Genomic DNA, 11,870 nt, shown 5'->3' on the forward strand with positions numbered 1-11,870 from the left:
TTTACAGCCGGAGAAGCTCAAAATTGAAGAAATTGAGAGTTAACACTTCAATGCAATTTGGCACAGACACTCACTCTCTTTGAAGACGGAATTTCGTTTACAGAAGGAAAAGGAACAGTGATAAGTTCAACTTTTCAGCTCTCATCCACACATTTTTGATCGCATTCAGGATTGGCTGCAGGATTTTCACCTAAAAATCATCAATGAATTTTAGATGCGGATTTTATAATTGAAAATATTTCAATATTCAATTTGAAGTCATCTATATAAAATAAGTACCTTTTAAATAAATTGACATATTTTCACTATTATTAATTTAACTCCCAATTGCGATGTCAAAGTGGATTAATTGATTTTAATCAATTCATGAATAGCTGATGCTTTTGAAACTGAAAATCTTTCACAAAAAAAGCGTTAATGCACAAATAGATTTTAACTCTCCATAATAGAGTGTTTCAGGCAATCGCGAAAGCTCCGCATAAGCTGGCAAAATTGCAATCAATAAATTCATCGGGATCAATTACACCTTTCCTCCGGCGGAATGGCGAAATAAATCACCCAAGTTTAAAATATGATAATCAAATGACGCAAGTTATGGCACAAATTGCACATAAAAGCTTATTCTGCGCTAGATTTCGCCCCGTGTGATTTATTTACGCGATTTGCCAGACTCTGTTCACCCAATGCTTTGGGATTTTATTTCCTCAGCAAAATCCGCACGTTAGGAGTCAATTAGGGGGTGTTTTGCTGTGAGCGAGTGGTGAAAAATCACCCAAGAATTCGAGAGACTTCACAATCTCAATTAACTTACATTCCAGCCTTTGTATCACGTTACATTACATTAAAATATTTCTCTCTCGACAACTTTATGCAGTTCTCGAGTTGCAGAACGTGTATCAGAAATTTTGGCTTTTCATATGAGCACCGAGAGTGAGTTTTGGGATGAAGGCAAAATTGTGAATGGGCAAAAGTTCCACCTTGTGGTTTTGCCTCACCGACACTCCATACCTTTGTCCGCTTAGCGAGCTTTCAGAAATACCATAAATTTCCAGGAAGAGTGCCAAAACATTTATAGCACTCAATGAGAGAATATTTCCGTGTAATGCGTTTTTGTCCAACTCCCGGAAAGCTCTACTCCATGTCGGTGAATTCTCTACAAATTATGACCATAAGTTGAATGCTTTTTTCTGTCCATTCATATCCATTCTTTGTATCCATTTTAGGAATTGAATGTTTCACACGAGGCGCGTGAAAGTTTTGAAAACCGGCAAATCTAAGCAGAGAATTAAAAATAAAAAGTCTATCTGTATTCAAACAATTTTACTTCCTTTAAAACGATCCATTAGCCGATGAAATCGGCGTGCAGAGAAAGCGAAAGCTCACTTAGGGCTGTAAAAATAGACATAAAGCACTCCTTATCTCCGGAAGATAATCTTAATTTCGGCCTCAATAGATCTCTCTCGCACTCTCCCGATGTGCCAAAGCTCAGCCGTAAAAAGTTGCCTACGTGAAAAAGTCCTCAATCTCCCTGGCCAAACACCGAATTACAAGAAATAGTAATAGTGTGCAATGGGTGAGGAATATAATGGGGAGATATTGCCAAAACTCCAGTCCATCCATCATGGTAAATTACTCGTGTGGCCCACAATGCGATACTTCCGGTTCGTTACGTTGAAAGCCCGCACTTCTTCGGCCGCAAAATCATGGGGATTTGGTCGTCAGGGGACGTCTCAGTCCCTGGGTCCTTGTTTATGATTGGGGGTGAGAGTCATTCGGCAAAAACAAGGTGAAATACGCCAGCGGAGAGAGATGGGAAGATGGAATGCCAGAGAGGATTCCACTGGTGGATGCGTATGTAAATGCGGGGTCAGCAAGGTTCTCCGGATTATTCGTTTATGGGGTGAAGGCTTTCACACAAAAACTTGCTAAAAGGGACAAAATCGTTTATCAGGATTCTGTGGTTTCTTCGGGACCAGCAGGAGGGCACATGTTATGGAGAAAAAGCGTAGAAAAGTCAAGTGGAGAGGAAAAATGCTGAATATTTTTCCTCTCTATCGCCTTTGTCGGTAGACCAAAACCACTATATATAAAATCGAGAAACTTTTCTTTCCATACACAGACCATCATTTCCCTTTCTCACGCGCGCATCTTTTTATTCTCGTGAAGCAGTCAGCCGAGACACTTCCCTTCGCCACCGTCTGATGTTGTTGTGGGTGAAGGAAAAAGGGCAGAAATAAAAGACAGAGCAAAACGAGGCCATATAACAAAGATATTCAAACAGTTTTGGGCGAAATGTTGATTCTTCGAGCCTCCATCGCTGACTCATCCACACTTTGTATGACCCTCTCAGGGGGAAATAATCATAAATCACATTAACTTCCCCGCCCTCGGAATCGCAGGTGTCTTGAGAGCCTCGGAAGCCAACGTCGTCTCACCCATTAACGACCACAAGCTGGGGATTGACAGTGAAACTATCTCTCGGAGGTTGAATTAGTCTCTGGGGGCGAATTTCGTGGAGCCCAGATTAAGCTAATTTCCAGCACACCCACTTTCGCCATCCCCCAAAGCCTGAAGTGCGAAGGAAAAATTATTCCCGGGGATTAATTACAATTTTTTCTCCGTCCGCATTTTCCCAAAGTATGCAAAATTATTCAAATTTCGTCATATCATTGTGCGCGTCATATTCAATCTCATTAAGACTTGTGAGTTGAGATGAAAATTCCTGGACGTTTGCCAGACAGTTAGAAGTATTATTGTAGAATTATCTGCTTAAAGCACATTATATTTTCTTGTTATTATTTTCCAGTGAGGGGTTTAACTAATCAATGTTCAATGTAGAGAAAATTGCTGGGCAAATTCAAAATGTTTTCTTATACAGATCACTTTCAATTGATGGAAAACCGTTGAAGCTGCATGGAAATTCTGTGTCCATTAAATCGATTTTATCGGATTAGAGTTTGTTGGGAATTATTGTGTCGATAATCCGCTTTAGTGACAAAGCTGAGGAGCTTCTTTGGAAACAAGGAATTATGTTAGAATAAAGATTTTGCAAAGCACACACTGAGAATAACAACGTTCTATTTGAATTCAATTCCACGCCAGTCCCATGAACTGGCTCAAGCCAGGTTTTATCGGGTGGCCTTCTGACTTTGTCACTACACCTCATCATTGATGCATTTCCTGTGGTTTTTGTACAGCAAACCACAGAAAGTTTGCCGGATGATGTGTGTTTTTCCACCGAAAGCTTTCATGTAAATTTTCAGAAAACTTTCTGCTAACTTGTCAGTCAAAATCAGTTTTGTGCATATAATGTAGTCTGTTCACTCATTGAAATTCATCGATGCACTTTCCAAATTAATTCAGTTTCTTTCGTTTTTTTTTATCATGTCTCGTCCACCAGAACAGCATAATCGTGAAAGTTTATGCCCCAAACTTTATGTATGGGTGGCGAAAGTATGAAAAATGATAATTTCTTGTTGCATATTTCGTCCCTGGATGGTGTAAACTTTTAATTGGAAGCAATGGTTTTGTCTCGAAATACGGTGCGGACGGTGTACATGTCACATTTTTCATCACTAATCCCTCTCATTGGGGAAACAATTGAAAAATTTACTCACCGGAAGGCGGGAGGAGGAGCAAATTGATGGCAACAATCAGCGTAATCCCATTCATATTGGCTTCGCGAGGGCAGCCACAGGGTGCGGCGCAAATCACGCACGGAATTTCCCTCGAGAGGCAATTAGAGTAATTTTCTTATTTTCCTCTCGGTTGTACGGCCTCTCGGCAAACTTGTTGCTCTGGCTGTCTATCAGCCTCTCCGGCTCGTCTGCGGAGCCCTGGCGGTGGGGTTTTAAAAGGGTTCTCAAAAGGAAACCGCACTTTTCAATTTTCCCATCTCACAGCTGCCACACCGTCAACGGCACGGATTTCCGGGTCGGAAAAGCGCGAGATTGACTCCTTCGCGCGCCAGAAGCACTCAAACAGTGGCGGAAGTACGTCTTCACGGCGAGAAAGTCAGTGGAAAACTGTGAAGAGTTTGATTTTCCACAACATCAATTCACACAGGGGAAAACTCATCGATTTTCCCAAAACTCCCACCCATCAGACCAAAACAGAGACATCTTAGAGGAAAATCCAATCCATGAAGCTTATGCTGCATGCCCATTTCAAAGGCAACAGAAAGAAAGTGGGGAACAAAAACAAGTTGAGAATATCCGGAAAATCAAAGGTAAACATTTTCTTAGAATCACATTTTACAATCTATTAAATCCAGAATGAGTTTTCGCACAGAAAAATAAGTACTACGCAAGTTATCTTCCTTGAGATGATTTTGCAAATCTCAAAAATATGTTTTGATTCTCCAGAGAGTGTTTTCGCTATTGTGACCATCAGTAAAAAAAAGCCTTTCACCCCAGCAGAGGCAAGGTCAATTGGTGTCGGAGCAAGCCCACTTTTTGAAGATAAGCTCAAGTCCCTTAAAAAGGCTTTTCACGAGAGAGATTCGTGGGAAAATGACCCCCAAAAAGTGGCCTTCCTGCCATAGAAATGAGGCGCATAGTTGGGCGCAAAAAAGGGTGCAAAGCAGCATCACTTGAATGGAATTAACAGTTTAAGTATGACAGCAAAAAAGACACACTCTGCCCAGTGATAATTGCTTCGCTATCAATTCCAACGTCGATGTGAGCGTCAATTGCGACAAGTAACGTGATTTGGGAGGAGTGTTTGATGTTAAAAACTTGCTTTCCAACCCAGAACAGCTTCAGTCGACAACTTGCTCTCAAACTGCATTGCAAAGTCCGTCAGTGTGATCACGAAGTGTTGCCCCGAAAAGGAGAGATTTGTAGAGTGACTTTGAGTAAATTGAGTAAAATGTATCGTCAGAATTCCGTGGATACTGTGAGTGATTTTTGGATTTGTATGATGAGTTGAGGGCCAACAAATAGGCTTCTTTGTGTGCTTTTCTTATACACTTGGACTTTGAAAACATCAATCACCATTCAATAAAGTGCATAATTGACCCGACTTGGCCTCCAATCCACGAGCCCTCGAGTTGTTGGGATGAAACTGGATTCTGATGAAACTTCCGAGTTGTATTTCTCATGGACTTTTCTCTCTCTCTCTCTTCTCTCTTTGTCTGCAGCCCCAGCGAAAGGAGGGTGGCTCATACGTGATTGAGGAAAATGAGTCTCGCGAGGCCAAGAACACCTGCCTCATCTTCTCGCCCAGCATCGACGGAGCGGGTATTCTGGCCAAGACACTCAAGATCTTCAATGACAATGATGTGAATCTTGTGCACATCGAGTCTCGCTCATCAACGCGTGGCCCAGGATATGAGTTCTTTGTGGAGTGCGACAGCCGATCGGGATCCCTCGGCACTGCTATTGAGCAGTTGCGTGGACAGTGCTCGTATCTCAGCATCATTTCACGTGACTACAAGGATAACACGGCCGCTGTGCCGTGGTTCCCGCGGCGCATCAGAGATCTCGATCGATTTGCCAACCAGATTCTCTCCTACGGTGAGCTAGAGAAGGTCTAAATGTGCCCAATTCGTTAGTTTCACCGTTGATTTTCAGGGTCCGAACTTGATTCTGATCATCCCGGATTCACTGATCCCGTCTATCGCGATCGGCGCAAGTATTTCGCCGACCTGGCGTACAATTATCGACATGGACAACCTTTGCCAAGGGTTGATTACACTAAGGAAGAGACCGAGACGTGGCGAGTTATCTTCAACAATCTCACGACACTCTATCCAACGCACGCTTGCAAGCAATTCAATCACATCTTCCCACTCTTGATCGACAATTGTGGTGAGTTTTTGTCCTTAGACAAATGCCCAGAGACCCAAGATTGTGTCTTTTTCCAGGTTATCGCGAAGATAATATCCCTCAGCTTGAGGATGTGTCCAATTTCCTGAAGGATTGCACCGGATTCACACTCCGTCCTGTCGCTGGACTACTCTCTTCGCGAGACTTCTTGGCCGGATTGGCTTTCCGTGTTTTCCATTCGACACAGTACATCAGACATCCCAGCAAGCCTCTGTACACCCCTGAGCCTGATGTCTGCCACGAGCTTCTCGGCCACGCGCCGCTCTTCTCCGACCCGGAGTTTGCTCAGTTCTCCCAAGAGATCGGGCTCGCATCTCTTGGAGCTCCTGATGACTACATTGAGAAACTCGCCACGGTGCGCTAAAGTCGGACAATCCCTCTAGACCTAAAATCACACTCTCAATTCTTGCAGTGCTTCTGGTTCACCGTTGAGTTTGGCTTGTGTCGACAAGGTGGCGAACTTAAGGCCTTTGGGGCTGGATTGCTCTCGTCCTTCGGTGAACTTCAGTACTGTCTCAGTGACAAGCCTGAGGTGCGTGAATTTGATCCAGAGAAGACTGGCCTGCAGAAGTACCCAATCACAGAATATCAGCCTGTGTACTACGTCGCCGACAGCTTCGAGGATGCCAAAGAGAAAATGATTAAGTACGCTAACACCATTCCCAGGCCCTTCGGCGTGCGCTACAACGCATATACTCAGAGTGTGGATATTCTGGACTCTAAGCCTCAGATCACCAACCTGATGAACAATATCAACCTGGAGTTTAGCGTCTTGCAGAATGCTTTTAGGAAGTTACAGGCATAAGTCTGGGATGTGAACATTATTTCATATGCGTTTTATAGCTGTCTTATGTGTTGCTAGAGTCCAAAACTCACTGCTTTTGTGTGCTCCAGAAATGGTGCGTATTTTTTTAAAATATCAAATGATGCGCAATATCGCGGTTTAAAGTCTCATGTGACCTTTTAATTGATTTGTCCCCAACCCCAATGAGATTTCGCGGGAAATAAAAGACATATTGTCACACTTAAAATGTATTTCTCACAGCGTTGTATACCCTGTTCGTCAAAAGAGAGTTGTATGTATTGTAGAAAACATCGCGCGTCACTGTAAATATGATGTGGAGTGTAGTATTTGGGAAGAGATACACAGAATCTATTAATTTAGAGTGTTTGTCGCACACTTGCCGCACTCCAATGCGATAACCTTTTGGCGTATTTTCCTCTGCCATGTCACAGCAATTCAATTTTTCCATCTTTTTTCTGCATCCTCTCCTCACTGACTGTGCGGCTCAGATGACGGAGATCGTAGGTTTGTAGGATCGAACATCATCTGGCCCTGATCTTGATGTCCCAATTGATAGGGCAGAACATCCATCTCGGCCGCTCTTTGATTCGGGTTCTGATGTTGCAAATTGGATGTGGGAACTGGATTTAGTTGCATGTAGGAAACCATCTCGCCTGACGTCTGAACTCCCATTCCAGATCCTTCCGGATCTCCCTCTATCATGAGGGGATTCTGTGACAAATGAGTTACTGTGCTGTTGATGGATTGGCGAGTTGTGGTGGTGGCCTGACTGGTGGGCGGGAGAGACACGTTCACCGGCAAAAGACCGTATCGAGCCATCAGAAGCTGCTCAGAAACCCTCCGCAGCTCCTCTTGCTGCTGCACTATGAGATGCTGCAACTCCTCGTGTTTCCTCTGCAATTGATCCTGGATCTGACTCTGTGCCGGAGTCATTACGACACCACTGTGAATGAGTTCAGTGGGCTGGAAATTAAGTGATTGTAGAGTATCTTAGGTGTGAAGCAAAACGGTAAAGTTTACCTGCAGTGGTGAAATAACTGTCGCTGCAGCTGTAAAAGGCGCCGGTGCCAAGACAGGCTGAACAGGAATCGCCGTGAGATACTGAGGAGGCTCTAGAAAAGTGGGTCCCATAATTTGAGGCGCTTGACATTGTCTCTGACTCGTTGCTGCCGGAACTTGATGCATCTGTTGCGGTGGGTTTTGATGATTCACTTTCTGTCTCATCCTGGAGCGCTATAAAGTGGACAACAGAGACACAATTGAACTATCACAACATCTCTCTGAATGCTGGTGATCTTACAGAACTGTACTGAGTGATCAGGGACTGCCTGCTCGTGTGAGATTCGGCTGAGACGGATGAGTCAGAGCCTGTTCCATGGTAAGTGTGATATCTCTGTCTGCTCTTCACACTCGGCGATCCCGGCGTCACAGCAAATCGAGACATTCGAGAACTCTTGGAGCTCCACGGGGAGTTTGCCGTTGTTGGCATTTGCCTATCAGTCGCTGCATCCGTTTCGTCCAGTTCCTTCTCCACGGTGTCAGTCATCCCACCGTTCCTGGACTGCTTCATCACGTCGGCATAGCTCACAACCCGGTGCGTGCAAACCACAAATTCAGGCTTCGAATTCCACTGATGGTAAGTAATGTAGAATCGCGTCTGTAGCCAAATCCACTGCTGGCCTTTCGTGAGGAAGCGATAGTAGCAGGATGTTCCTTCGCCTTTCTGCATCACTGCATTGGGAGAAAATACCGCAAATCTTACATCATCCACAGCCATAATCACTCTTATGTAACATCTTTATAAATAGGACGAGTGACTCACGAGCTTCGTGGCAAGTAATGACTTTCTCGAGGTCGTCAAAGTGATAGTAATCATAGCCGGAAGTGCCCAGGACCTCGAAGGGCAGATACCCAATGATCGGTGGCGCTCTGTGGTCCAGGAAGAGGAACTTCCACTCGAGACTGTGGCGGGATGTGAATTCACTTTTTGTGGAGTCGACTATCGACATTTCTCGGATGAGCTGTGGCGTCTGAAGTCGACCTGTGCCCACAAAGATCAGCCTTGTGTCCGCATCGGATGGATAAATACAGTTCCGCGTGTTTGGGAGCATATTCTCAATGTCCACATCAGTTCCTAGAAGTACACAATTATAAGCCTCTCTCGCCTTTCTCTGTGTGTTTGGGAAAATATACTGGTGAGATTGTGGGTGAATTACGTAAAGTGCTTGCATTTCAACCGATTCATGCGCGCTTATGTAATAATTGCTTTGAACTGATTCTAAAATAAAAGCCAATATCCACAATTCATACTTACTGAAGTATCCAACAAATTGCACTAGTTCGTAGGTCATCCCATCGCGGAAATCATTTCCGCCTGCGCCTCTCTTTAAATGGCACGAGAAGAGGATTTGATTCTCTGCAGAGGAAACGAGAGAGAGAGAGAGAGAGAGCTTAGAAATAAACACAGTTGCAAAGGTGATTTTATTCCCCACCTCTTGTTAGGTTGTTCTGCAGAGGATCCGTGATTGCCGCTGGATTCAGAAGGACATTGTAGAGTTCTGAGTGATCTTCTTCATAGGCCAAGTCGTAGATCGTCATGTTAAGAAGATCGCTCTGAAAGTATGACAAGTGTTAGCAATGGGAGCTTCTCTGTCAGAGACTTTCTACTCACCGGCAAGTGTCCAAGAAGTGAGGTAATACTTTCGGAAGCATAGAAAATTCTCCCGGTGGAGGAGAAGACCATGATGAAACCATCCAACGCCTCAAGTATCAGGTGTGTGAACTCTTCGTTTGAGAGAAATGACGGCTTCCAATCCTCCTGAATCTCATGTGTGCGGGATCTCAGGGCAATCTCGTTGTGATTCTTTAGGAAGGCGATGGTGGACTTGAGCACCGTGGACTTGTCCATCTTCCTGTTGTTCGCCGACACCATTGAACTCAGTTCATTGACCAGCAAATTGAACTGATCGCGTCGCTTTTTCTCACTCAAATTCCTCGATTTCCTCTTGGAGTCATCCTTGTCCTCTGTGTCGTCATCCATGGTGTCGTCAAAGTCCTTCGCCGGAATGATTGAAGCTGATAAACCCTCCTTAGGCACAATGAAGCCGCTCAACGGCACTCAACATGCTAGAATGGAAAAGTTTACGCGCGCTATACAAGAGAAGTGCAGGAAACCCTTGTGAGCGAAAGCCATCTGGGGATGAGGCGCGAAAGCCGGGAACTCTCTACAGGTGAATGTGGGCGGAAGCAGGGTGACTGCGCGTGGCAGGTGAAACATTCGAGAGCGACGGGGTGTTTCGGAGGGGTGCTTTTTGTGTTTGCAGAAAACGGAGGCAATTACTGTTTGAATTGAAATCACTGATTGTCTGTGGGTGAACATCTTCCACCCTCTGCGCTGCAGTGAGATAAAAATACCTTCACAGAGAGGGAGTGGGTGGAGGCTTTCACTATAGATACACTTGTTTTGATGACTGGGCTTTGTCTCCAAAGCACGAGCGAGAGAGAGTCTTCAATAACTCATTTTGTGATATTTATTCCTCCACAAATACCCACAAATCGCAAAAGTGCATCTAAAAAGCTCTGCCAACTGACACACACGCATCCAACAGAATCTGCAGTCGCGGGGCAAGGGGAGTTTGTAACGCGAGAATGACTCTTCAGTGTGTCGTCTATTTGTTCTCACATTCAAGCGCCGAGATAAAACCAACACACAGCCCAGATCGCATCAATCAATAATTGCTGCTTAATAATTCCACGATTGCACAATATATTGTTATGATGATGACGCTGAAAGGGCGGCCCGGAGGAGTGGGAAGTGAAAGCTCAGGATGAGGGGAAGTAGCGGCAAACCTGTGGATTTTTCCATGACTTTTCCATGAAAACTTCTCTGGATATTTTAAGCTTTTGCCTTGACACCCAAAGCCTCTCTATTTCCTCATTCACATCTAATTTGCAACGTCACACAAACTACACTTCCCGCACTATCACTCACTTTATGCCTTCAATAGTGGCACTTGGAGTACATTTTAGCGCACTTTATGTCCCGAAAAGACTGAGAATTTGGCGCAACTTGTGGTGAAATCTCTGTGGGAAAAGTGCCCTCGACACACCAGACAATCGATTGCGAGTGCGATTATTTGCAATATGCGGGAGAGACTGCCGAGATATTTTCTGTTCCCAGAGAAAATTCGCAATTTTCCAGCCAACTCTCCGGTTCTGATCATGCGCACACCAACGTCACTCATTGCAACTTCTCCTTCACTCATTCGCACACACACACACACACACACAAATACAAGAGCCAATTTGAGTTGCATTGGAGGCAAATTTATTCGCTCTGTTTGCAGTTGCAGAGGAATTTCCAAGTCTAATTGCCCGATGAGGTGCTTTTTGGTCAACGAAGAGGAAGTTTGAGAGTCTTCAAATTAAATTGAGGTCATTTTGGTGACAATTTCAATGGTTTGAGAATTAGACACTTCAGCGAAAGTTGGGAAAACTGAGGCAGAGATAAAGAGATTAGAGTGAAACTGTATGAAGCATATGCTTCACACCCTTTATCAGATTGTTTTTGTACACTTTTCCTGAGCTTTATTTCACTTTTGCCATGTTGGAGAAAAGCAATTCCACAGGAAAGTAAATAAACTGAGTTTTTAGTTATTTTTTGTCGTGAAAAGAAATGCATTTTGCCTCAATTTATTCACATTTTAATTGGCTTCTTTAACTTTTAAATTTTGAGAACATATCTTTCATACTTTTTTATCAAGTATTTTCTCCATCCTCAAGCAAGCACCCCACATTTGAAGTTCCCCACGAGAACCCGTGAAGGGGGATAATCTGATAGAGTAAAATTATGTAAATTGTGGTTTCGGAATTCCACCGAAATGATGAAGTGCACTTGAGCTTATTTCAATATCATTACTCTTCCAGAAGTCTTCTCATCCTCATCGCCATTCCAGGTCAATGAATTGTAGCTCAAACCCACACGTGTGGTCGGACGCCTTTGGCTTTATTGGAATGTAATGGATTTCCAATGCAGGCCGATTTATCATGATCTCTGGGAAGGTAATTAATTGAAGATTATACCTGAGAGTGCTTTCTTGGCTAGATTTATGGACAGTTTGATGGCACATTGAGACTCTCTGGTGGTTTACATTGATGGAGGAATTTATTAAAAAAAATTGTTATATTACATCATTTCTTATCTGCAAGGAGCTAAACTGTGTTGTGATTTCTCACGA

The 11,870-nt window shown here is 43.9% G+C and overlaps 3 protein-coding genes across 5 annotated transcripts in view; 1 reads left to right on the plus strand and 2 right to left on the minus strand.

The window, feature by feature from the left end:
• LOC132256742 (sushi, von Willebrand factor type A, EGF and pentraxin domain-containing protein 1) overlaps positions 1 to 4,010 on the minus strand; it is a 29,910-nt gene extending 25,900 nt beyond the window's left edge. The window contains exon 1 of the mRNA XM_059753266.1: positions 3,618 to 4,010. Within this exon, the coding sequence (XP_059609249.1) occupies positions 3,618 to 3,672 (55 nt within the window). The 5' untranslated portion in view covers positions 3,673 to 4,010. The remainder of the gene's footprint in view (positions 1 to 3,617) is intronic.
• Positions 4,011 to 4,746: 736 nt separating this feature from the next.
• On the plus strand, positions 4,747 to 6,859 carry LOC132256814 (protein henna). 2 transcript variants are annotated; one of them, XM_059753376.1, is made up of 5 exons: positions 4,747 to 4,896; positions 5,141 to 5,516; positions 5,574 to 5,810; positions 5,867 to 6,183; positions 6,241 to 6,859. In XM_059753376.1, exons 1-5 carry the CDS (start codon positions 4,870 to 4,872, stop codon positions 6,631 to 6,633), a joined length of 1,350 nt encoding a protein of 449 aa, XP_059609359.1. In that variant the 5' UTR covers positions 4,747 to 4,869; the 3' UTR covers positions 6,634 to 6,859. The 2 variants fall into 2 exon arrangements, with proteins under 2 accessions (XP_059609359.1, XP_059609361.1); XM_059753378.1 differs by lacking the exon at positions 4,747 to 4,896 and having other exon boundaries at positions 4,925 to 5,516.
• LOC132256813 (circadian locomoter output cycles protein kaput) lies at positions 6,845 to 10,860 on the minus strand. 2 transcript variants are annotated; one of them, XM_059753374.1, is made up of 8 exons: positions 10,483 to 10,860; positions 9,305 to 9,759; positions 9,126 to 9,246; positions 8,948 to 9,049; positions 8,456 to 8,767; positions 7,934 to 8,364; positions 7,654 to 7,866; positions 6,845 to 7,596 (listed from the first exon to the last, which is right to left on the minus strand). In XM_059753374.1, the coding sequence occupies exons 2-8, from the start codon at positions 9,671 to 9,673 to the stop codon at positions 7,102 to 7,104; spliced, it is 2,043 nt and encodes a 680-aa protein (XP_059609357.1). In that variant the 5' UTR covers positions 9,674 to 9,759; positions 10,483 to 10,860; the 3' UTR covers positions 6,845 to 7,101. The 2 variants fall into 2 exon arrangements, with proteins under 2 accessions (XP_059609357.1, XP_059609358.1); XM_059753375.1 differs by lacking the exon at positions 10,483 to 10,860 and adding an exon at positions 10,048 to 10,070.
• Positions 10,861 to 11,870: the final 1,010 nt, after the last annotated feature.

This window comes from Phlebotomus argentipes, unplaced genomic scaffold, assembly GCF_947086385.1.
Source record: "Phlebotomus argentipes unplaced genomic scaffold, Phlebotomus argentipes genome assembly contig_17, whole genome shotgun sequence".
NCBI lineage: Eukaryota > Metazoa > Arthropoda > Insecta > Diptera > Psychodidae > Phlebotomus > Phlebotomus argentipes.